At 43.7% G+C, this 25,949-nt stretch overlaps 1 protein-coding gene across 1 annotated transcript; it reads left to right on the top strand.

Moving 5' to 3' along the window:
• Positions 1-448: 448 nt before the first annotated feature.
• LOC123938159 (butyrophilin-like protein 10) lies at positions 449-8,406 on the top strand. The gene is made up of 6 exons (XM_045999254.1): positions 449-542; positions 746-1,099; positions 1,601-1,879; positions 3,026-3,205; positions 3,917-3,943; positions 7,808-8,406. The coding sequence occupies exons 1-6, from the start codon at positions 449-451 to the stop codon at positions 8,404-8,406; spliced, it is 1,533 nt and encodes a 510-aa protein (XP_045855210.1).
• The last annotated feature ends 17,543 nt before the right edge of the window (positions 8,407-25,949 follow it).

Genomic DNA, 25,949 nt, shown 5'->3' with positions numbered 1-25,949 from the left:
GTGTGTTTCCTTCCCCCAGCATGTCTCGTGCTCATGTTTGAACAGAAAGAAATCGGGAAATACTCTTACACCAGTCATTATGGACACGGAGTCCATTCACTGGAGGATGTGGCTGAATCACTCTGTGGACAGATGAGGATAAGAGAAATTATATCTGAGAGTAGATTCTTACCAGGGCAGGTGGAGGCTGCTGTCTCTCCATCTGTAGGATGAGTATCTTATGTGTGGGTGACAGGAGCCAAGAGAGTTAAAAGTGAGACCTCTCCCTCCCCCAGCAAAATTTCTTTAACTCCCATTAGCTTGCTGGTATGCCTGTCCTCCCACCAAGACAAACAGACAAATAGAGAACTAGAAAGACAGATAGACAGACAGATAAAGAAACTGGCAGAGACAGAAATTACCTCAGCCTCCGATGTGTAGGGCTCAGGCCTCTCTGTTCCCAGCAGGCATGGCAAACGCACATGGTCGAGTCATCTTTCCACCCAACTGCTCCATCATCTTCATCATCCTGAAGATCCTGTCCTGCAGCATCCCTGCAAATGGTAGGAGAGCTCCCCTCACCCCATGCTAGGAGGATGACCCCCATATGGAAAAGAATGCCAGAGGGAACTGGCTGGCACCGACCCACAGCAGCTGTCAGTCAGGAATCCAAGCAGTCCTTCCCAGAGAACCCTAGGTCTGGGTGGGAGGGCCCTTGTCTCCTCACACCCAGCCTAACTAGGGCTTTCTGATCCGCTCTCATAAGGGAAAGCTGATTTCTCCATCCTTGGACCTAAAATACCTGTTCTGGCTGTGCTGGGCGAAAATGTGGAGCTACCATGTCATCTGTCCCTCAATATCAGTGCCGAGGACATGGAGCTTCGGTGGTACAGGGATCAGCCGTTCCAAGTCGTGCACCTGCACAAGAATGGGACAGACATGAAGGAAGAACAGATGAGAGAGTACCAGGGAAGGACCACTTTCCTGAGTGCTGGGCTGGACCAGGGAAAAGCCACAGTGAAGATCCACAACGTGACAGTTTTTGATAATGGAACATTCCACTGCAACTTCAAAGATGGCAACATCTCTGCAGAGGCCAGGCTATGGCTGATGGTGGCAGGTAAGGGTGAGCTGCTGGGGTTCCTTGTCTCCCCGAGTCCCCTGCCCCAAACCTAATGTGCAGATCATCCCACTGTAGACAAGCCTGAGCACATCCCACAAAAGCACTAACATGTTTGCACCAGAGGCAGTGATTCCTGGGAAGCTCCGTTCAGGACACCTGACTTTGTTTTCTAGGTTTGCTTCTCTCCCTTTTCTAAGTAAATCTGGAAAGAGGGGAGCAGAGGTAAAGAAGGAAGGACAGAGGCAGAAAGAGGGACAGGGACACAGGGAGTAAAAGACACTAATTTTGCAGTATAAGAAGGGTTTTTGATCTTCTTGGTCGTTTTCTGTCTTGTCCTGTGCATTCTGGGAACAAGAATAACATACAGCATGTAAATATTACACAGAGTAAGTAGTCTGTAAAAAAAATCCCAATCTCTGCTGGAATTCTCAATATCTGTTCTTTTATGATGAAAGCACTGGTGTTTGTGTAGACTTGAATGAGCATCTCTTCCCACAGGTCTTGGTGGGATGCCCAGAATCCAAGTGCAAGCTGTCCAAGGTGAAATTGTCTGGGCACAGTGCACCTCAGAAGGCTGGTTCCCAGAGCCCCAGGTGGAATGGAGAGATTTCAGGGGACAGCCCCTACCTTCCATGACCCACCTCTCAGCTTCACCAACAACAGGTCTCTTCACAGTGATGTCCAATATGACCATCCAGAATGGGGATGTTCAGAACTTCTCCTGCTGCATCTCCAGTCCCCTTCTCCAGAAGAAGATGGCCAACTACCACTTGCTCTGTGAGTGTTCTGTTCTGCTCAGGCCTCAAAAGCTCTGAGCAGCCCAGACAATAAGTACTTAATATTGAAATCTTTGCACAGTAATGGAATATTTTTCTTATGATGAGAACGTTTATGATCTACTGTCTTACAGTTTCCAAGTATACAACAATACATGATATTAACTATAGTTTCCATGCTGCTCATCACCTCCCCAGAATTCATTCATTTCATAACTAGGAGTTCATATCTTTTGCCCCTCTTCATCTATTACACCCAGTCCCATCTCCATCCTCTGGAAACCACCAGTCTGTTCTCTGCATCTATGAGCTGGGCTTTCTGGTTTTCCGAGGGTTTGTGTGTTTTTTCTTGTTTTGTTTCATTTTAGATTTCATATATACATGATATCATACAGCATTTTTCCCTGGTTACCTTCACTTAGCAACATGTCCACAAGGTATCCATCCGTCCACGTTTTTGAAAATGGCCTGATTTCCTTCCTGTTTATAGAAAATATTATCCATTGTATAAATATATTTTTTCTTTACCATTCATCCATCAATGGATACTTGAGCTGTTTCCATATCTTGGCTACTGTAAATAACAATGCAGTGACCATAAGGGCACATGTTATTTTTTGGAGCTAATATTTTTATATCTTACTTTTTGTATAAATACCCAGAAGTTGGGATTGATGGATCATGTGGCAGTTCTAATTTTAATTTTCTGAAGAACATTCACCCTGCTCTCCACAGTGGCTGCACCAATAGCTCCTTTCTCATTAGTACTAAACAGTATTCCATTGTCTGGATGGATCACAGCCTATTTATGCCTTCACCTTCTGACAGACAGCTTGGGGGTTTTCAAGTTTCCCTCTGCATATAATTTTCATTTCTAAACAACCTCAAGCTTACAGAAAATTTGCAAGAATGGCATGCAGAATTGTGTACAGACCACCCAGTGTTTAACATTCTGCCATTTGTCCATCATCTCTCTCCTGTTCATCTGTCCTGATTTGTCTGTATAAACACCTTCATATGTTTTCTGAGTCATTTCAAGTTAGTTCCAAAGATCATATCCCTGACTCACAAACCCTGTCATGTGTGTGTCCTCAGAACACAGGTGCTCTCTTTCCCTGATATTCTTGCCTCCTGTACTCTCCTTCAGCTCAATTGTCCAGAAGTTCCCCATCAAAGACATGGAGGACAGTGCTGCCTCTGATCCTCACTCTAGCAGGGCTTGTCTCATCTGGAGCCACCTGTCTCTATCAGACATGTAAGAAAGACAGGAATATGGAGCAGCTGGAAGAAGAGAGACTGTATACAGCAGAGGAGCAGCACTCCCAAGGTAAGAAGGTCCTGGTAGGACAGACATGTCCCTACCCCCCAGGACACAGGTGTGGAGCTCTGCATGAAGTCTCCTATGTACACCCTCAAGGTCAGGATGAATGGGAGAGACCTGCCCAGGACACACCTCAGGGACTCCCCACTTACCAAATGCTCAGTGAAATTCTCTGTCTCTGAGAGGTGTTCAGCTGCTCATCACTGGAGGACTTCTGGAAGGCTGGAGGGTCTCCAACACAAAGACAGATCTGAGCTTGAACCTGGGAGTGTCTGTCAGTTGGGGGTGATGAGAGCATTCTGAGAAGTGCTTAAGTGACAAATTCAGCAGGGTACCTGGCACCTGCCAGGGTCTCATTTTGGGTGCAGGGACCATCATCAATAAGCACTGTTGCACTCACCAATCCACTCCCCTCCCTGCCCCGTGTCCTTGCCCATAGCCATCGGGCACAAGCCTGGGAACAGAGCACAGATGTCCCCATGACAGACATGGGAGAGCAGGGCTATCAGGATATGCTCCCCCAAAGCCTCCCCTAGGAAGAAAATGACCCAGATTATTGTTTTATTGGGCACTGAGGAATCTGTATTTCTTCATGATTTCCAGGGTCACAGCTAGAACCCATTAAGTCCTGTTTTGACTTAGGTTCCCAGAAGTTGAGCTTTGGCCCCATTGAACCAGCACAGTCCCACAGTTTCACATCTTTCTCTCTCATTGCAGGCTGGACAGAGGACAAGGTGATCTATGGTGAGGGCCTTGTTGGGGGCTGGAAGACTCTGCCCCCACATGTGTGTCTATGTGGGCTTGTATGTGTGTGCTGTGTGCACATGTTGTACATTTACATGGACATGTGTGTGTTGATCTGTGCACATATGCATGCATGCAGAGGTACTGCTGTGTGTGTGTGTGTGTGTGTGTGTGTGTGTGTGTATTCCTTTTCACTCCAGAGTGCATATGTGTGGAGCCCAATGCTGGTGAGTGGCAGCCACACGACTCTAAACATCAATTTTCCGCTGCCCTGAGAGACCTTAGCTCCCGTTTACTACCTGGGGAAAGAGACAGATCTGCAGAGCCTAGGCAGCAAGAGAGACAACTCTCCTGAGGCATGGCCACTTGGTGGGGGATTGGGGGACACCAATCTGTTACCATAGAGATAGCAGAAACAGGGACTTGCTGTCCCAGGACACCATCTAGGTGGGAGGGATGAGTGGAGAGGGGAGAATCTCGCCAAGGTCAGGGAACCCCTAGGACTGGGAGGGGCATAAATGCAGACAATCAACCAGGAACCCAAGAGGTGTCAGAGAACCTGGGGATACAAGCCTTAGCACAACCACTTGTTGAGGGTCTATGAGGGGACAGAGAGAAACTGATCATCCTTTCATTCATTCACTTATTCATTCATGTAAAATAGTGACCAATTACCTCCTGTGCCAGTATCCAACCATCTATCAGTGATTGAAATGACTTCCTCCTGTCCTCAGGGGGCATAGAATCTATGTGGGGATGCAAGCCATCAGCCATTGATGCTTCTTTAACCAAAACTGGAATAAAGCAGAGTAATATTATAGGAATGGACTGGAATACAATAATGAAGTTGGCCAGGAGAGCATTCATGTAGGATGTCCATGGCCCTGGGGATGGTGGGATGGTAACATCTAAACGAAGGGCTGGGTGACAGTGGGACCACAGCCCTGAGAGAATGAGCAGCGGACCCACAAACATGGCAGGGAGAACATCATCTGTGGTGTGGGAGAGATGAACATGTGGAAGAGAATCCAATAGGGCAAGATTTGTAGATGCCCAGACCTGCAGAGCCTGGAAGGCTGAAATAGGGGTCTGGGTGCAAAATGAATGAGGGAGCTTAGACGGGGAGAGGCATTGCAGGAGGAGAGGAAACAACCCCAAGATGTGCCCTGGGGCCACAAATAGCAGGGTCCAGCAGGGGCAAGACAAAACAAGGAACCCAAGGTAACCTTTGGAGCCAATGTCCCTGGGTCTATGGTGGCTTCATCTAACAGAAGGCTTGGGGCCAAACAAGACAGATTTGGGTGAAGAAGTGAAAATCATCTTGGACCTCTTAAGACTGAAACTTTATCAGACATCCAAATGGGAATGTCAGATAAATCTTTAGTTACACAAGTCTGGAACTCCCAGGAGAAATGTGGACTTGAGATAAGAATTTAAGGTCCTTGGCATATATCTGGCCTTGAAAACCAAGAAAGTGAACCAGGAAGTGCTCCATTTATCTGCACACCCAAAATTATTCCTTAAATTTATTTGAATAAGAAAGAAGATTTTAAAAAGAAAAAATAAGGTAAGAAAGGTACAGGGCAAAGAAGACAAATTCAAGTCTAGCCTTGGAAAGCCTGGTACTTGAAGGTCTGTTTGAGCAGGAGTCTGGGCAGAGTAGTGGGAAGTCCAGGGGAAGCTTCTTCACTGAAATCCATGGATACAGTGTGTTGAGTAAGCAGCTTGTGGCATTCCATACAGTGAGATGAGATTGGGAACATGACCGAGAAACACTGTCTAGTGTGGTGTGCAAAGAGAGGTGTCCCCTGTGGAGACAGCTGGGACAAAAGATTCAAAATTATAGTCTATGCAGCTAAGCTATAAATTGGTGAGTGGGGAATCAATCAGAGTGTTTTTATTTCAGTTTGTTTTGGTTTTACTTTAAAGTCCTTTAAGGTAATAGAACATGCCTGTTGCCTAAAAAGAATGATCTGGTATGAAGACACATGAAGACAGCTGTGGGAAAGAAAATGAACTAGAGAACAATTTTTCAGGGAATATAGTCTGCAGCGGTGGGTAGGATGGAACACAGGTCTGCACTGGCGGCCAGGTGTGGTGGGGTGGTGTGTCAGAGGTCATTATTGAGTAGGTTTGTATCAATGTTAATTTTCCAGTTTTGATCCTTTAACTGTGGGTTATCCAAGATGTTTTCATAGACATATTGTTCATGCTATTTTTCAGCTTCTTTGTTAGTCTGGAACTTTTTTTTAATGGGATGAATTTTTATTTAATGAGGAAATTCGGAATACCAGGAGCCAGGCTTATTGTTCAGCTAGGGAGTCCATGTTTGACCATTACAGAGATGGAACATGGGTGGTCTCCATCCCCACAGCCCAAACTCTATAGGGAAAGGGTTTGGGTGGGACAGAAGGTGGAGAATTCAGAAAGCAGCAATGAGAATTCTGGGGCAAAACAGTCAGTCTTTGCTGGAAAGCGAAAGAGAACAGGGTTCTATCCAGAAAGAGGTAGAGACCAGAGAGGAAGCTGGGGTTCAAATAGGAGGAAAGCATGGGTTCTATCCAGCTGATAGGGATGGAAGGTCAAGAAACATGAGTGTCTGAGACATCGAGGTATAAACCCAAGCAAACAACATACCTGGCTTTAGAATGGATCAGGGTGGACACTGGCTAAGAGGTTTCTGCTATTGAGAAGATGCCTGCTGGGGCAGCCTGGTGCCCAGCTGGTCCCCACACACCCTCTCTGCCTCTAATATTGAGCCCAAGTATAGATAGACCCTCCCCCAGGTCACATGCTGGGGTTCTGAGGGCTCTGAGAGGGATGGTAGGGCAGGAGAGAAGGACTCTGTTTTGGAAGGTGTTCATCTTAGCTATGGAGCTCTTAAGATGCCTCTTGGGCTTTTCCTTATGTGACTCCTCTGTCGTTGACCCCAGAGCTGTCCAATGGCACTTGCATCAATGCACCTGTGGCACCTTCTCCTGTCCCCCTGTGTCCTCCATGTCCTCTTATGTCTCTATCTCTGTTTCTCTGTCTCTGTCTCTCCATCTTGCTCATTGTATCTCTCTGTGTGTCTCTCTGTCTTTCTCTTTGTGTCTTTCTCTCTGTCTCCCCATCTCTCTGTCTTTCTCTATCTCTCTCTTTCTATTTCTCTGCCTGTATCTCCATCTTTCTTTAACAATCCTTATCCTTCTATTTATCTCTCAGTCTCCGTATCTGTCTCTTTCTCTTTCTGTCTCTCTCTATTTCTCTCCATATGTCTCTGTATCTATCTCTCTATGTGTCTGTATCTCTGTCTCTGTATCTCTCTCTATCTCTCTTCCTGTGTCTACCTGGATTATTCTGTCTTTCTTTGTTCTCTTTGTCTCTCTGTCTCTTTCTGTCTCCCTGTTTCTCTGCATTTCTTCTATATCTCTCTCTTCCTTTCTCTACCTCTGTCTCTGTCTTTCCCTATATCTCTGGGATACTGTCTCTGTCTCTATCTCTCCCTTATGTCTCTCTGGCCTTTTCTCTGTCTCTCCTTGCTCCTCTCTCTCTCTCTCTCTCTCTCTCTCTCTCTTTCTCACACACACACAAAGAAACACACACATGTGCTTAGGGACTGAGAACAGGGGGACAAGCAGACCTCACAGGGTGCCAGTCATGTCCCCTCATCGGTAGCAATCCACCCCCTGGCTCCCACCTAGAGCTGCCTCAGCTGTGCTGGGATGACTTGTTGCTCAGGGTCCTGGACAGAAGATGGGAGGAGCAAAGGGACTCTCAGGGAGGCTGTGGTTTTACCTCACCCAGAGGCCCTGTGGTCCCCTTCTTACAGGAGGGCAGGTTGAGGACACAAACTCCAAGCCTAACCCTCTCCTCTTCCCACAGTGAGCCCATCCCTGGACCCTGACACTGCAAGCCCAAAACTCGCTCTGTCTGAGGATGGGAAAAGTGTGAGGCGGCTGTTCTTTGACCAGGAGCTGCCAGATGTCCCCAGCAGATTTGACCAGGACCCCTGTGTATTGGCACGGGAACAGTTCTCTGCTGGGAGGTATTATTGGGAGGTCCAGGTGGGACAGAGGAAGGCCTGGAATGTGGGCATCTGTCTGGAGAGCTTGGATCGGAAGGGAAGGATCCCAAAGTCTCCCCAGCATGGACTCTGGGCCCTGGAGCTCTACAAGAAGACGTTCTGGGCCCTCGCTTTCCCAAGGGTCCGCCTGCACCCTTCAGAGCCCTTACATCAGGTGGGTATTCTCCTGGATTATGATGCTGGCAGAGTCTCCTTCTACAATGTCGACAATGGATCCCTCATCTACTCATTCTCTGGACTCTCCTTCTCAGAGCCCCTGAGGCCATTCTTCTGCCTCTGGACACACGACCCTACCCCCCTGATCATCTACTCAGAATGCCAGTCCCCAGAGGACATGGGCCCTCCTCAGAACCAGGGACAGGGGAGGGTGGGGACTCTCCTCCAGCAAGACCCATGATCTCTTTGCTCTAGCCTGTCATAGAGTTGGGGGAGACATGTTCATTCTATATGCCAGTTAGACCCATACAAAGGTGCATCTTTCTGAGTTAACCTATCTTATCTTCATTTTCCTTCCCTGTGGAATACTGACAATGTATTATGGGCTGAATCATACACCCTCATGTACATTCTGAAGCCCCAACCCCCCGATCTCCAAATGGGGCTGTAATTGGAGACAGAGTCTTTACAGAAGTGATTAAGGTAAAAACTGGTCACTAGGGTGGGCCCTGATCCTGCATGACTAGAATCCTTATCAGAAGAGTGTGTCAGAGGTGCTTGGGTGGCTCGGCCAGTTAAGCTCAGGTCATGATCCCAGGGAAGTCCCACATCAAGCTCCCTGCTAGGCAGGGATGCTGCTTCTCCCTATGCCCCTGTCCCTGCTTTCTTTGTGTCTCTGTCAAATAAATAAATAAAAATCTATTAAAAAAAAAGTAGAAGAAGAAGAGGAGGAGATCAAGGCACAGACACACACAGGTGGACAACTGCATGAAGACACAATGGCAAGACTGCATGTACATGTCAGGGAGAGACATATCAGGAGGAACCTGGATCTGGGTTCAGTCCCCAGCCTGGATCTGGGACTTCCAGTCCCCAGGACTGGGACACAATAAACGTGTGTTGTTTAAATTCCCAGCATGTGGTATTTGTTATAGAGTCCAAGCTGACCAGGGCACTATATCGTTACACACAGTGGGGTGCTTTTCTGAAATGTACTTGGGGTCAGTTGTAAAGCATCGAGCCCAGTACCAGACACAAAATATTTGCTCAGTAAATGCTGGCCTTCCTTATCCTCTCCTCCCCTCTCTTTCCCTTCCTTCTGCCCTTCCTTTCCTTCCCCTTTCTCTCCCCATTGTTCCTTCCCCTCCTCCAATCCCTCCTTACTCTCCTCCTTCTCTCCCCATCCTCCCTGTCTCTCCCACCTTCACCTCTTCCCCTCCACCCTCCCCCATGCACTTTCCCCTCCTCCAACCCTTCCTTACCATCCTACTTCTCCCCCCATTCTCTCCTTCCTCATGTCCCCTCCACCTACCTTCCCTTCCTACTCCCTTTTCCCTCTCCCCTCTCCTGCCTACCTACTCACTCCTCCTTCTCCCTCCCCATCCCCCTTGCAACAGCCTGGAAATCTTGTCTACCTTGGTACCCACCCCCCTCCATCTCTCCCCCTCATCATAGCAAGTCAGTGCAGAGATACATGGAGACCAATCCAAAGATTCCAGGGTTTACCTGGTCAGTCATGGAAGCAAATTCAAGTGAAAACATGACAGTCCAAAACCTCTGGAATGAGAGACCTAAGAAAAGTCCTGAAGGCAGCTCAAAACAAGAAGTCCTTAACCTACAAGTGCTGGAACATTAGACTGGCAGCAGACCTATCCAGGGGAAACAGGCAGGCTAGAAATGGTTGGTAGGATATATTCAGGGCAATAAATAAAAAAAAAAAAAATGCAGCAAATATACTTTATCCAAGAAGGCTGTCATTCAGAATGGAAGGAGAGACAAAGAGCCTCTAGGACAAACAGAAACTAAAAGAATTTGTGATCACTAAACCAGCTCTGCCATAATATTAAAGGGGATCCTGTAAGCAGGGAGCCCAAAAGTAACTCAGACCAGAAAGAAACAATCTACAGAAACAGAGACTTTATAGGCAATACTAAGGCACTAAATTCATCTTTCAATATTGTCTCTGAATGTAAATGGGCTAAATGCTCCTGTGAAAAGACACAGGGTTTCAGATCGGAATTTAAAAAAAAAAAAAAAAAAAAAAGCAAGAACCATCAATATGCTGTCTGAAAGAGACTCATTTTAGACCAAAGACACCTCCAGATTTAAAGTGAGGGGGTGAACAATTTATCATGCTAATGAACATCAAAGAAAGCTGAGGTAGCTATCCTTATATGAGACAAATTAGATTTTAAGCCAAAGACTGTAATAAGAGATGAAGAGGGACACTATAGCATACATAAAGAGTCTATCCTATAGAAGATCTAACAATTATAAATATTTATGTCCCTAACTTGGGACCAACCAATTATATAAACCAATTAATAACAGAAATAAAGAAACATTCATAATAATACAATAATAATAGGGGACTTTAACACCCCAGTCACAGCAATGGACAGATAATCTAAGCAGATCAAAAAGGAAACAAGGGCTTTGAACGGCACACTGGACTAGATGAACTTCACAGGTATATTCAGAATACTCCATCCTAAAGCAACAGAATACAGATTCTTCTGGAGTACATATGGATTATTCCTCAGAATAGATCACATACTGGGTCACAAATCAGATCTCAACCAGTACAAAAACAGATTGGAATTATTGCCTGCATATTTTCAGACCACAATGCTTTGAAACTTGAACTCAATCACAGAAGAAAACTCAGAAGGAACTCAAATACTTGGAGGTTAAAGAGCACCCTGCTAAAGAATGAATGGGTCAACTAGGAAATTAAAGATGAATTGAAAAAAATCATGGAAACAATGAAAATGAAAACATAGCTCTTCAAAGCCTTTGAGATGCAGCAAAAGTGGTCCTAAGAGGAAAAACATGACAATACAAGACTTCAAGTAATTAGAAAAGTCTCAAATACACAAGGTAACCTTACACCAAAAGAATCTGGAGAAAGAACAGTAAATAAATCCTAAACCAAGGAGGAGAAGAGAAATAATAAAGTTTAGAGCAGAAATCAATGAACAAGAAACTGGAAGAAGAGTAGAACAGATCAGTGAAACTAGGAGCTGGTTCTTTGAAAGAATTAATAACATTGATAAACCAGTAACCAGACTTATCAAAAAGAAAAGATAAAGGACCCAAAATAATAAAAACATGAATGAAAGAGGAGAGATCATGACCAACACCAAGGAAATGTAAATAATTTTAAGAACATATATTGAGCAAGATATCCCAAGAAATTAGGCAATCTGGAAGAAATGGATGCCTTCCTGGAAACTTATAAACTTCCAAGACTGAAACCAAAAAAATGGAACCTGGACAGACCAAAACCAGCAAGGAAATTGAAACAGTAATCCAAAACCTCCCAAAAAAACAAGAGTCCAGGGCCAGATGGAAGAAGAAAAAAGAAATGGAAGGGAAACTTCCAAACTCATTGTGTGAGACCAACATTACCTTGATCCCAAAACCAAAGACCCCACCAAAAAAGGAGAAGGACAGACCAATATCCCTGATGAACATGGATGCCCAGTTACTTACTAAGATCCTAGCCAATAGGATCCAACCATGTTTTAAAATGATTATTCACCATGACCAACTGGGATTTATTCCTGGGATACATCCACAAATCAATCAATGTGCTAGATCACGTTAATAAAAGGAAGTACAAGAACCATATGATCCTCTCAATTGATGCAGAAAAAGCATTTGACAAAATACAGCATCCTTTCTCAGTTAAAACTCTCCACCATGTAGGGATAGAGGGAACATACCTCAATATCATAAAGGTCATCTACAAAAAGCACACAGAAAACATCGTTCTCAATGAGGAAAAAACTGGGAGCTTTTTCCTTAAGGTCAGGACCATGACAGGGATGCCCTCTCTTGCCACTATTGTTCAACATAGTACTAAAAGTCCTAGCCTCAGCAAACAGACAACAAAAAAGAAATAAAAGGCACTCAAATTGGCAATGAAGGAGTCAAACTCTCCCTCTTCACAGATGACATGATACTTTATGTGGAAAACCCAAAGGACTCCACCCAAAAATTGCTAGAACTCATGCAGGAAATCAGCAATATGGCAGGATACAAGATCAATGAACAGAAATCAGTTGCTTTTCTATACACTAACAATGTAACAGAAGAAAGAGAAATTATGGAAACAAACCCATTTACAATTGCACCAAAAAACATAAGATACTGGGGCGCCTGGGTGGACCAGTGGGTTAAAGTCTCTGCCTTCGGCTCAGGTCATGATCCCAGAGTCCTGGGATCAAGCCCCGCATCGGGCTCTCTGCTCCGCAGGGAGCCTGCTTCCTCCTCTCTCTCTGCCTGCCTCTCTGCCTAGTTGTGATTTCTCTCTGTCAAATAAATAAAATATTAAAAAAACCCATAAGATACCTAGGAAAATAAACCTAACCAATGAGGTAAAAGATCTGTACTCTATAAACTATAGAACATTTACAAGAGAAATTGAGGAAGACATGAAGAGATGGAAAAATATTCCATGATCAAGGATTGGAAGAAGAAATATTGTCTATGCTACCCAAAGCAATCTACACATTCAATTAAATCCCTATAAAAATACCATTGACATTTCCACAGAGCTGGAACAAACAATCGTAAAATATGTATAGAACCAGAAAGACCCCAAATTTCCTGGGCAATGTTGAAAAAGAAAACCAAAGAGGATGGCATCACAATTCCAAAGTTCAAGCTCTATTATTAAGGTGTAATCACCAAGACAGCATGGTACTGGCACAAAAACTGGCACATCGGTGGAACAGAATAAAGACCCCAGAAATGGACCCTCAACTCTATGGTCAACTAATCTTCAACAAAGTAGGAAAGAATATCCGATTCTATCAAAAAAAAAAAAAAGATAGTCTCTTCAATAAATAGTGTCAGGGAAATTGAACAGTCAGAAGCAAACGATGCAACAGGACCATTCTCTTACACCATACAAAAATATAAGCTCAAAATGGATGAAAGACTTCAATGTGAGACAGTGATCTACCAAAATCCTAGAGTGGAGGGTCGCCTGGGTGGCTCAGTTGTTAAGCATCTGCCTTCAACTCAGGTCATGATCCCGGGGTCCTGGGATCAAGCCCCACATTGGGCTCCCTGCTCAGCAGGAGCCTGTTTCTCTCTTCCCCACTTCTCCGGCTTGTATAACCACTCTCGCTGTCTCTCTCCTGTCAAATAAATAAAGAAAATCTTTTTAAGAAAATCCTAGAGGGGAATACAGGAAACAACCTGTTTGACGTTGGCTGTGGCAACTTCTTGCTAGACATGTCTCCAAAGGCAAGGGAAACAAGCAAAAACATGAACTATTGGGACTTCATCAGGATAAAAAGTTTCTGACAGCAGTCAGCTAAACTAAAAGGCAGCCCACGGAATGGAAAAAGATATTTGCAAATGACATTTCAGATAAAGGGCTGATATCCAAGAGCTATAAAGATCTTCTCAAACTTAGCACCCAGGAAACAATCCAGTCAAGAAATGGGCAGAAGACATGAACAGACGTTTCTCCAAAGAAGACATCCAAATGACCAACAGACACATGAAAAACTGCTCCACATCTCTTGTCATCAGGGAAATACAAATCAAAACCACATTGAGATGCCAGCTTATACCAGTTAGAATGGCCAACATCAACAAGACAGGAAACAACAAGTGTAGGAGAGGATGCGGAGAAAAGGGAACCCTCTTACATTGTTGGTGGGAATGCAAGTGGGTGCAGCCACTCTGGAAAAAAAAGGAAAGAGGTTCCTCAAGTTAACAATAGAGCTACCCAGTGGCCCAGAAATTGCACTAATATGATACATATTGATGTATCATATGTAGTGAAAAGAAGGGCCATATGCACCCCAATGTTCATAGTGGCAATGGCCACAATCAACAAACTGTGGAAGGAGTCAAAATGCCCTTCAACAGATGAATGGATAAAGAAGATGTGGTCCAACGGTTGCCAAACTGTGGAAAGAACCAAGATGCCCTTCAACGGACGAATGGATAAGGAAGATGTGGTCCATATACACAATGGAGTATTATGCCTCCATCAGAAAGGATGAATACCCAACTTTTGTAGCAACATGGACAGGACTGGAAGAGATTATGCTGAGCAAAATAAGTCAAGTAGAGAGAGTCAAGTATCATATGGTTTCACTTATTTGTGGAGCATAACAAAGAACATGGAGGACATGGGGAGATGGAGAGTAGAAGGAAGTTGAGGGAAACTGGAAGGGGAGATGAACCATGAGAGACTATGGACTGTGAAAAACAACCTGAGGGTTTTGAAGGGGCGGGGGTGGGAGGTTGGGGAACCAGGTGTTGGGTAATAGAGAGGGCACATATTGCATGGAGCACTGGGTGTGGTGCAAAAAATGAATACTGGTACGCTGAAAATAAAAAATTTAAAAAAAAAAGATGTGGTCCATATGTACAACAGAGTATTTAACTCAGCCATCAGAAAGGATTAATACCCAACTTTCGTATCAACATGAATGGGACTGGATGAGATTATGCTAAGTGAAATAAGTCAAGCAGGGTTAGTTATCGTATGGTTTCGCTCATGTGTGGAACATAAGAAATAACACAGAGGATCCCAGGGAAAGGGAGGGAAAACTGAATGGGAAGAAATCCGAGAGGGAGACAAACCATGAGAGACTCTGGACTCTGGAAACAAACTGAGGGTTTCAGAAGGGAGGGGTGGGAGATGGAGTAGCCAGGTGATGGGTCTTAAGGAGGGCATGTGTTGTGATGAGCTCTGGGTGTGATATGCAACCGATGAGTCATTGAACTCTGTGTCAAAATCTAATGATGTACTGTATACTGACTAACATAATAAAAAGAAAGTTCTACTTTTAAAAAAAAAAGAATTTAATTCCAAAAGAGACAAAAAGGAATATTGTATAGAAAGGTCTGTGGTTACTGGTTATATTACAAGTTCAATTTTAAAAAGAAATAGTTTTTTTATGACTACACTACTGATTTTTAGAAGCTATCATTATCCTTGTGCTTTAGTCTCTAAGCCAAAAAAGTTAAATTCTGTTGGCCAAAAAAAGGAAAAAAAGATAGTGATTTCATTTCCTTGGGACATATGCTCAGAAATAGCAATGCTGAATCATATTTTTACCTTTCTGAGGACAAGCCATACTGTTTTCCACAGTGGCCACACCAGGTTGCATTCCCACTGACAGTTTAGGAGGGTTTCTCCACAGTCTCGCCAACACTTGTTTCTCATGTTGTTAATTTTAGTCATTTTGGCAGGTGTGAGTTGGTATCTCATCATAGTTTTGACTTGCATTTCCCCACTGATGAGTGATGTTGAGCATCTACTCATATGTCCATTGGCCACATGGATGTCTTCTTTGGAGAAATGCAAGGTCATGTCTTCTGCCCATTTTTTTTAATTGTCTCCTTAGTTTTTTGCTATTGATTTGTTACACAGTCCTTAAAAAGAAGGAAAACTCTTTGGGGAGTCAAGATGGCGGGGAAGTAGGAGGAGGTGCCGTTTCAGCCTGTACCCTAAACTGAGCTGATTACCTACCAAAGAACTCTGATCACCCATGAAATCAGCCTGAGATCAGAATTATACACATCTGGATCTCTACAGGAGCAGAAGATGCCAGTGCGCAGGTAAAGTGGAGTGGGAAAATCGGACTGATATCAGAAGATAAACAAAAGGGGGAGGAAGCCACCAGAGGCGACCTATTGGAAAGTAATACCCCAATACAAGAGTGCCCTGCATCTGGGGAGCAGCATTAACTTGGAGTCTGGTTGAAAGCACTCAAGATTTTATTTATTTATTTATTTGACAGAGAGAGAGATCACAAGTAGGCAGAGAGGCAGGCAGAGAGAGAGGAGGAAGCAGGCTCCCCGCGGAGCAGAGAACCCGATGCGGGGCTCGATCCCAGGACCCTGAGATCATGACCTGAGCCGAAGGCAGCGGCTTAATCCACTGAGCCACCCAGGCGCCCCTGGTTGAAAGCACTCAAAAAAGAGCAAAGGATCGCAGGGGGATATTGTGGGAATCAGAGCAGTTAGGGACAGGGGCTTAAGTCCCTGGACCCAGGACAGCCTCCCCTGCACTGAGCCAGAGAGAGTGCAGGGGAGAAACCAGGTCTTGGTCCCTGAGCCGCCAGCACTCCTGACCCACCAGCTCGCCCAAGAATGCATGGGGTACGGCGCCTGTGGGGGGCTGGAAGCCCCGCCAGACTGCATTCCTGAGATGCGCGTGCCCCACACCCTCCCTGAGAGAGGTGCAAGCAGGCATTAGCCTGGCGCTCTTAGACCCCCGCCAAGGGATCAGAGCCTGAGACGCAAGCGCCCCACACCCTCCCCTGGGAGAGGTGCTCACAGGCGCTAGCCCGGAGCTCTGGGACCCAGAAAAACCAGGCACTCCCAGCTCGGGCCAGCAGGAAAATCTGTGTGCAATCGCTTCTTGGAACCTCTCTGGTGGTCTGGAGCTACCCAGACAGCTGCCACTGCTGTGGTTTTGGGTACAAGGAGGAGCTCCTGCATCCCCAGGGACCGTGACTCAGAACCGACTCTGCCAGCAGCTCTGCAGAGCATTCTGAGGCTTCTCTCTGAGAGGGATGTTGGGGTGCAGTTTGCTCTCCTCTAAACCTCCAAAAACCATCAAAAGCTGTCAAGGCGAGAGAAAACAGAATGAACAAACATAAAAACCTCCAGAGAACAAAAGCCTAAAAAAAAATGGTTTCCTCAGAGCCCACCCCCTCGAGGGGGGCAGGAGGACTTAACTCAGGGAACATCACTGACTAAAAACCCACGTGGCAGGCCCCTCCCCCAGAAAACCAACCAGGAAGGAAGAAAAAAAAGAAGACGACAAGAGAAAAACCATCACTACTTCATAAATACAACTTTTATTTTTAACTTGTTACCACTATTCTGTTCATTTTTTTATACATATAGATAATTTTTAACCTATTTACCATCACAGTGAGATGTCCAGTACATCAAATTCCTTAATAACCTCTAACCTGAACTTTTTGATGCATACACCCATGTTTTTCTTTTGCTTTTCTATTTTTTAAATTTTTTTAAATTTTAGTTCAGTTTAGTCTAGTTCATTCTTTTTTAATTTTTATTTTCTAATATACATATAGAGTTAAACTTCAAAGTAATCCCCTTTCCCCAATCAATGCTACCCCTATAGGCAAACCAATATTTAATCCCCCTTTATCTTAGGAAAGTTGAGTCCCTTAATGAAACTTCAAGATACATTCAGGAGGAATCAAAATAACCTTCCTCACCCACACTGAGAATTTGTAAGCACTCTCCCATCTTTTCCTTCCGCCAGTGTTTCTGTGTATTTGTGTTTGTCCTGATAGTATATAAATCTTATACTTGGGGTTCTTTTTGACAAGGTTCTTCTTTTTTTTTGCTTATATATTTTTTTCTCTTGTCATATACTTTTATCAGTCTTTTTGTTTATCTGTTTTTGTTTGTATACTTCATAAATCTTACCTTGGGGCCCATTTGGGCTGAGCATTCTCTTTTATCATCCCTTTTTCTCCTCTCTCTCTCTCTCTCTCTCGCTCTTTTTCTCTATTTCTTTTTCCTTTCTTTTTTCACTCATTTGGGTGGGAAATCCTGATTGCACAGAAGCGTTCCAGAATGCACCTTGACTACATCACAGTCGATACATCTAGCTGCATCCATTCAGTCCTCTCCTACCAAAATGAAGAGGAGGAGGAATGCCCAACAGAAGAAAAATACAGAGGATGGACATTCTGCAACAGAGCTAATGGATATAGATAGATAATATGTCGGAAAAGGAATACAGGCTAACAATTATCCAGGCAATAGCTAGGTTGGAGAAAGCATGGATGACCAAACAGAATTGATTAGGGCAGAACTGAAAGCCACCAGGGATGATGTTCACAATGTTAGGGCAGAACTGAAAGCCACCAGGGATGATGTTCACAAAGCTCTCAATGAGTTCCAATCTAATCTAAATTCTCTAAAAGCTAGGGTAACTGAGACAGAAGATAGAATTAGTGATCTGGAGGACAAACAGATAGAGAGAAATGATCAGGAGGAAGCCTGGAACAAACAGCTTAGAAGCCACGAAAACAGAATCAGGGAAATAAATGATGCCATGAAACGTTCCAACGTCAGAATTATTGGAATCCCTGAAGGGGAGGAAAAAGAAAGAAGTCTAGAAGATACAGTGGAACAAGTTGTCTATGAAAATTTTCCCAATCTCATGAATGGAAACAATGTTCATGTACTAGAGGCAAAGTGGTTTCCACCCAAGATCTTAGATTCTCAAAAGTCCTCGTGACACCTGACAGTTAGAATGAAGAATTACAAGTCTAGACAGACCCTCTTAAAAGCAGCTAGGACAAAGAAGCTCCTTACACACAGAGGAAAGCCCATTAGAATAACGTCAGACCTTTCCACAGAGACCTGGCAAGCCAGGAAGGGATGGCAAAATATTTTCAGAGTACTAAATGAGAAGAACATGCAGCCAAGAATACTCTATCCAGCAAGACTGACATTCAAAATGGATGGAGAGATAAAGAGTTTCCAAGACAGGCAAGGCTTAAAAGACTATGCAACCACCAAGCCGACACTACAGGAAATATTAAGGGGGGGGTGGGGTCCTATAAAAGAGAAAAAATCCTAAGAATATCATTGAACAGAAATATAGAAACAATCTACAGACAGAAAGACTTCAAAGGTAACAAAATGTCAATAAAACCGTATCTATCAATAATCACTCTCAATGTGAATGGCCTAAATGCGCCCATAAAATGACACAGGGTTGCAGATTGGATAAAACGACAGGACCCATCCATATGTTGTCTACAAGAGACCCATTTTGAACCTAAGGATACACCCAGACTGAAAGTGAAGGGATGGAGAAGCATCTTTAATGCCAATGGGACTCAAATGAAGGCCAGGTTAGCGATTCTCATATAGGATAAATTAGATTTTAAACTAAAGACTGTAGTCAGAGATACAGAAGGACACTACATCATTCTTAAAGGGACTCTCCACCAAAATGATCTAACAGTTGTAAATATCTATGCCCCCAATATGGGAGCAGCCAGTTACATAAAAAACTATTAATCAAGATAAAGAGTCATATTGATATGAATACATTAATAGTAGGAAATCTTAATATGCCTCTCTCAGTAATAGATCATCGAAGCAGAAAATCAATAAAGAAATAAGAACATTCTTGGTATAAAATAAAAAAAAAGAACATTAATTGAAACATTGGAACAGATGGATCTCATAGACATATACAGAACATTCCACCCTAAAACAACAGAATACTCATTCTTCTCAAGTGCACATGGAACCTTCTCCAGAATAGACCACATACTGGGTCACAAAGCAGGACTCAACCGATACCAAAAGACTGATATTATTCCCTGCATATTCTCAGATCATAATGCTTTGAAACTGGAACTCAATCACAAGGAAAAGTTCAGAAGGAACTCAAACACCTGGAAGCTAAAGACCACCTTGCTTAAGAATGCTTGGATCAATCAGGAGATCAAATAAGAAGTTAAACAATTTATGAAAACCAATGAGAACAAAGACACTTTGGTCCAAAATCTATGGGATACAGCAAAGGCGGTTGTAAGGGGGAAATACATAGCCATCCAAGCCTCCCTCAAAAACATTGAAAAATCCAGAATACACCAGCTGTCTCTACACCTTAAAGAATGGGAGACTCAACAACAAATCAAACCAACTCCACACGCAAGAAGGGAAATAATCAAGATGAGAGCAGAGATCAATGAGGTAGAAACGAGAGATACAGTAGAACATACCAATGAAACTAGAAGCTGTTTTTTTTGAAAGAATCAATAAGATCGATAAACCATTGGCCACACTAATCCAAAAGATAAGAGAGAAAGCCCAAATTAATAAAATTATGAATGAAAAGGGAAAGATCATAACGAACACCAAGGAAATAGAAACAATCATCAGTAATTATTACCAACAGTTATATGCCAATAAGCTAAGCAACCTAGATGAAATGGATGCATTCCTGGAAAACTATAAACTCCCAAAATTGAACCAGGAAGAATTTGACAACCTGAATAGACCAATATCTAGTAAGGAGACTGAAGCAGTGATCAAAAACCTCCCAAAAAACAAGAGCCCAGGACCTGACGGATTCCCTGGGGAATTCTACCAAACATTCAAAGAAGAAATAACACCAATTCTCCTGAAGCTCTTCCAAAAAATTGAAGCAGAAGGAAAACTTCCAGACTCTTTTTATGAAGCCAACATTACCCTGATCCCCAAACCAGGCAAAGACCCTACCAAAAAGGAGAATTTCAGACCAATATCACTGATGAATATGGATGCTAAGATTCTCCACAAGATCCTAGCAAACAGGATCCAGCAGCACATTAAAAAGATTATCCACCATGACCAGGTGGGATTCTTCCCTGGCTTACAAGGATGGTGCAACATTTGCAAATCAATCAATGTGATAGAACAAATCAATAAGAGAAGAGAGAAGAACCACATGGTCCTCTCAATTGATGCAGAAAAAGCATTTGACAAAATCCAGCATCCGTTCCTGATGAAAACGCTTCAAAGTATAGGGATAGAGGGAACATTCCTGAACTTCATAAAATCTATCTATGAAAGACCCACAGCAAATATCATCCTCAATGGAAAAAAGCTTGCAGCCTTCCCGTTGAGATCAGGAACATGACAAGCATGCCCACTCTCACCACTCTTGTTCAACATAGTATTAGAAATCCTAGCAACTGCAATCAAACAACGAAGAGAAATAAAAGGTATCCACATTGGCAATGAAGAAGTCAAACTCTCTCTCTTCACAGATGACATGATTCTCTATATGGAAAACCCCAAAGACTCCACCCCCAAACTACTAGAACTCATACAGCAAGTCAGTAACGTGGCAGGATACAAAGTCAATGTACAGAAATCAGTGGCTTTCTTATACACTAACAATGAAAATACAGAAAGGGAAATTAGAGAATCGATTCCATTTACTATAGCACCAAGAACCATAAGATACCTGGGAATAAACCTAACCAAAGAGGTAAAGGACCTGTACTCGAGGAACTACAGAACACTCATGAAAGAAATTGAAGAAGACACAAAAAGATGGAAGACCATTCCATGCTCTTGGATCGGAAGAATAAACATTGTTAAAATGTCTATGCTGCCTAGAGCAATCTATACTTTTAATGCCATTCCGATCAAAATTCCACCGGTATTTTTCCAAGAGCTGTAGCAAGTATCCCTAAAATTTGTATGGAATCAGAAGAGACCCCGAATTGCTAAGGAAATGTTGAGAACGAAAAACAAAACTGGCGGCATCACGTTACCCGATTTCAAGCTTGACTACAGAGCTGTGATCACCAAGACAGCATGGTACTGGCATAAAAACAGACACACGGACCAGTGGAACAGAGTGGAGAGCCCAGATATGGACCCTCAACTCTATGGTCAAATAATCTTCGACAAAACAGGAAAAAATATACAGTGGAAAAAAGACAGTCTCTTCAATAAATGGTGCTGGGAAAACTGGACAACTCTATGTAGAAGAATGAAACTCAACCATTCTCTTACACTGTATAGAAAGAAAACTCAAAATGGATAAAAGACCTCAACTTGAAACAGGAATCCATCAGAATCCTAGAGGAGAATATAGGCAGTAATGTCTTCGATATCAGTCACAGAAACTTCTTTCAAGATATGTCTCCAAAGACAAAGGAAACAAAAGGGAAAATGAACTCTTGGGACTTTATCAAGATCAAAAGCTTCTTCACAGCAAAGAAAACAGTCAACAAAACAAAAAGGCAACCCACGGAATGGGAGAAGATATTTGCAAATGACAGTACAGACAAAAGGTTGATATCCAGGATCTATAAAGAACTTCTCAAACTCAACACACACAAAACAGATAATCATATCAAAAAATGGGCAGAAGATATGAACAGACACTTCTCCAATGAAGACATGCAAATGGCTATCAGACACATGAAAAAATGTTCATCATCACTATCCATCAGGGAGATTCAAATTAAAACCACATTGAGATACCACCTGACACCAGTTAGAATGGCCAAAATCAGCAAGACAGGAAACAACGTGTGTTGGAGAGGATGTGGAGAAAGGGGGAACCCTCTTCCACTCTTGGTGGGAATGCAAGTTGGTGCAGCCACTTTGGGGAACAGTGTGGAGATTCCTCATGAAATTAAAAATAGAGCTTCCCTATGACCCTGCAATTGTGCTACTGGGTATTTACCCCAAAGATACAGATGTAGTGAAAAGAAGGGCCATCTGTACCCCAATGTTTATTGCAGCAATGGCCACGGTCACCAAACTGTGGAAAGAACCAAGATGCCCTTCAACGGATGAATGGATAAGGAAGATGTGGTCCATGTACACGATGGAGTATTATGCCTCCATCAGAAGGGATGAATACCCAACTTTTGTAGCAACATGGATGGGACTGGAAGACATTCTGCTGAGTGAAATAAATCAAGCAGAGAGAGTCAATTATCATATGGTTTCACTTATTTGTGGAGCATAACAAAGAACATGGAGGACATGGGGAGATGGAGAGGTGAAGGGAGTTGAGGGAAATTGGAAGGGGAGGTGAAGCATGACAGACTATGGACTGTGAAAAACAACCTGAGGGTTTTGAAGGGGTGAGGGGTGGGAGAACCCCCTCCTTGGGGGACCTTGGTTGGTAATAGGGAGGGCGCGTATTGCACAGAGCACTGGGTGTGTTGCAAAAACAATAAATACTGTTACGCTGAAAAGAAATTTTTAAAAAATGTAAAAAAAATGAAGTACATTAAAAATAACAACTAAAAAAAAAAGAAGGAATATTCTAACATTTCTGGTAACCTGGATGGTCCTGGAGGACGTTAGGCTAAGTGAAGTAAGGCAGACACAGAAGGGCAAAGAGTGTATGATTCTTTTTAAATGAGGCCTCTGACACAGTGGAACATGCAGACGCACACAACAGAATGGTGGTTACTGGAGGGTGAGAGGAAGGTGAGGAGTCATTGTTTGAGGGCCATAAAGTTTAGCTACTCCAGATGAGCTCCAACTTCCCAAGGACTGGGGTCCAATGGTCACAGCTAATGATGTAACTAACACAGTTGATTGTGCACTTAAAAATCTATTATGGGCACCTGGGTGGCTCAGTTAGTTAAGACTCTGACTCTCGATTTTGGCTCAGGTCATGATCTCAGGGTCTTAGGATCAAGTCCCACATCGGGCTCTGTGCTAAGCATGGAACCTGCTTGAGATTCTCTCTCTCCCTCTCCCTCTGCCCCTACCCATCCATCTCTCTCTCTCTCTCTCTCTCTCTCGCACTAAGGAAAAAAAAAGTGTTCTTAATTAAGATACATATTCCTTTTTAAAGATAATGCAGTAGGATTCAATATACAATACTCAATATACAATACTCACTCAATATACAATAGTATATTGTAAACATAATTTTTACATGTGCAGGGAAACAGAATAATTTATACCATAAATCAGAAACTTATTTGACTCTCTTTATTGCAATATTTGCTTTATTGTGGTAGTCTGAAACCAGATCTTCAATATCTTTAAGGAAGGTGTTATCGTATTACAAAATGTTTTAAAGTATATTGCCAGTGAGGGTCTATCTCTGTACAATTGATTCCTCTCAATATCTTACAAATTGTACTTTAGGCATTTACACATGCTTTTTCAGCATGGAGTCTACAGGCACCTGCTGAATGCTGAAGGGCCCATCACACAGAGGGATGGGCGTCCTGCACAATACCCCTTTCTGAGTCAGAATCCTGCACCCTGGTTCACCCGGATCTGTCGAGAACGGGGTCTCTGTCTACTAGAGAGTGTTCCTGGACCCTTATCCCCACCTCTGCTCCCATGACACCCTGTCTCAGCCCTGCTGCTGCATGGAAAACAGTCTTCATCCTTGCCTTTAACACAGGAGACCAGACCACCCTGTGTGTCCACCTTTTTTGTCCTAAGTGAAATAGACAAGCTATTTTCATGAAAGTCACAGACTGACCACTGAAATTTACCAAACTTCCAAGGAGAAGTAACCATGGTGGTGGCCTCAAAAAGATTTAAGGTCCCTGGTCAGCTTCCTCTAAAAGACCAACCATAGCAACCCATTCAGGACCCCTCTTACTCCAGAGAGCTTTCTATCCCTTTGCTTTCTGTTCTCACCTTCCCTTAATAAATGTTCACTTCACTCCACCCTTTTTTTTAATGGATTTCCTTTTTTTTCCATTTTATTTATTTTTTCAGCGTAACAGTATTCATTCTTTGTGCACAACACCCAGTGCTCCATGCAAAACGTGCCCTCCCCATTACCCACCATCTGTTCCCCCAACCTCCCACCCCTGACCCTTCAAAACTCTCAGGTTGTTTTTCAGAGTCCATAGTCTCTTATGGTTCGCCTCCCCTTCCAAATTTTTTTTTTAAATAAACATATAATGTATTTTTATCCCCAGGGGTACAGGTCTGTGAATCGCCAGGTTTACACACTTCACAACACTCACGATAGCACTTACCCTCCCCAATGTCCATAGCCCCCTCCCCCTCTCCCAATCCCACCTCCCCCCAGCAACCCCCAGTTTGTTTTGTGAGATTAAGAGTCATTTATGGTTTGTCTCCCTCCCAATCCCATCTTGTTTCATTCACTCCACCCTTTTGTGTCTGTGAGATTCGTTCTTCCACTCCGTGAGACAAGAACCCTGCACCAGAACCACCTGACCTCTCTTCTTTTTCTTTGCAGCTCTGATGTCCAGACCCAGGCTGTCATATCACAGGTGCTGGGTGTTTGATGGGAGGTGGAGAAGGGGTGCAGCCTCCTGCAGGCATACAGAGCCAAGCACTCAGGAGGTTTCTGGACATACCTGAGTCACTAATCGTAGTGAAAGAAACTGCAAGTCTGATTCGGGGCAGGAAGGAGGGTCTGGCTGAGTTAGAAACTTTGAGTTAACTTTGGGGGATTGTCTTAGCCTATTCATGCTGCTACAATGAGATAAAATGAAAATACAGACTGCATGCTTATAAACAAGAGAAGCTTATTTCCTGCAGTTCTGGAGGCTGGAAATGCAAGGTCAGGTCCCTGCACGGTCAGGCTCTGGTGAAGCCCTCTTGCATGGAGCAGATGGCCATCTGCCTGTTGTGTCCACACACGGTGGAAGGGACAAGGGATATGTCTGGATTCTCTAATAAAAGAATGCCAACGCCATTGATGAGGCCTTCACTTTCATGTCCTGGTCTGCTCTCAAAGACCCCTCCACTTAATACCATTGCCTTGGGGGTTAGGATTTCAACATATGAACTTGGGGGGACACAGACATTCAGACCACAGCAAAGGTGATTAGAACGGTGTCACCCAGGCACAAAATGCAGTGTGTGAATCAGGACAAGAGGACATGAGAGGGAGGCACGCACATCCCAGTTGTGGCCAGAGATCCAACCCACGGCCTCAGAATCAAGATTTACAGAGAGGGCTCTCCACCAAAGGGATTGTCTTCATTCTCTGAGAAAACCCCTTCCTGCTGTGTGGATTAATTGGATGGGAGCTACACGAAGGACAGGAAAGTCAGAAGGATGTCACTATGATGCGGCCTGGGCCCAAGGTCCCCAAGGGAAATGATGCCAGAGGGATGGCAAGCCAAGAGGGAGCAAAGAGGAGGTCACTGCATGGGAAAGAGCTGTGCTCTAGGACACGTGTGTGGCAGCTGACTGCTGTCGTTTAGTCTGGGCCATGGTGCCAGACATTTGGTCAAATATGGCTGTGCGTGTTTCAGTGAGTGTGTGTTT

The sequence above is a fragment of the Meles meles genome, chromosome 3, assembly GCF_922984935.1.
Source record: "Meles meles chromosome 3, mMelMel3.1 paternal haplotype, whole genome shotgun sequence".
Lineage (NCBI taxonomy): Eukaryota > Metazoa > Chordata > Mammalia > Carnivora > Mustelidae > Meles > Meles meles.
This window is presented reverse-complemented; position numbering and strand designations above follow the sequence as displayed.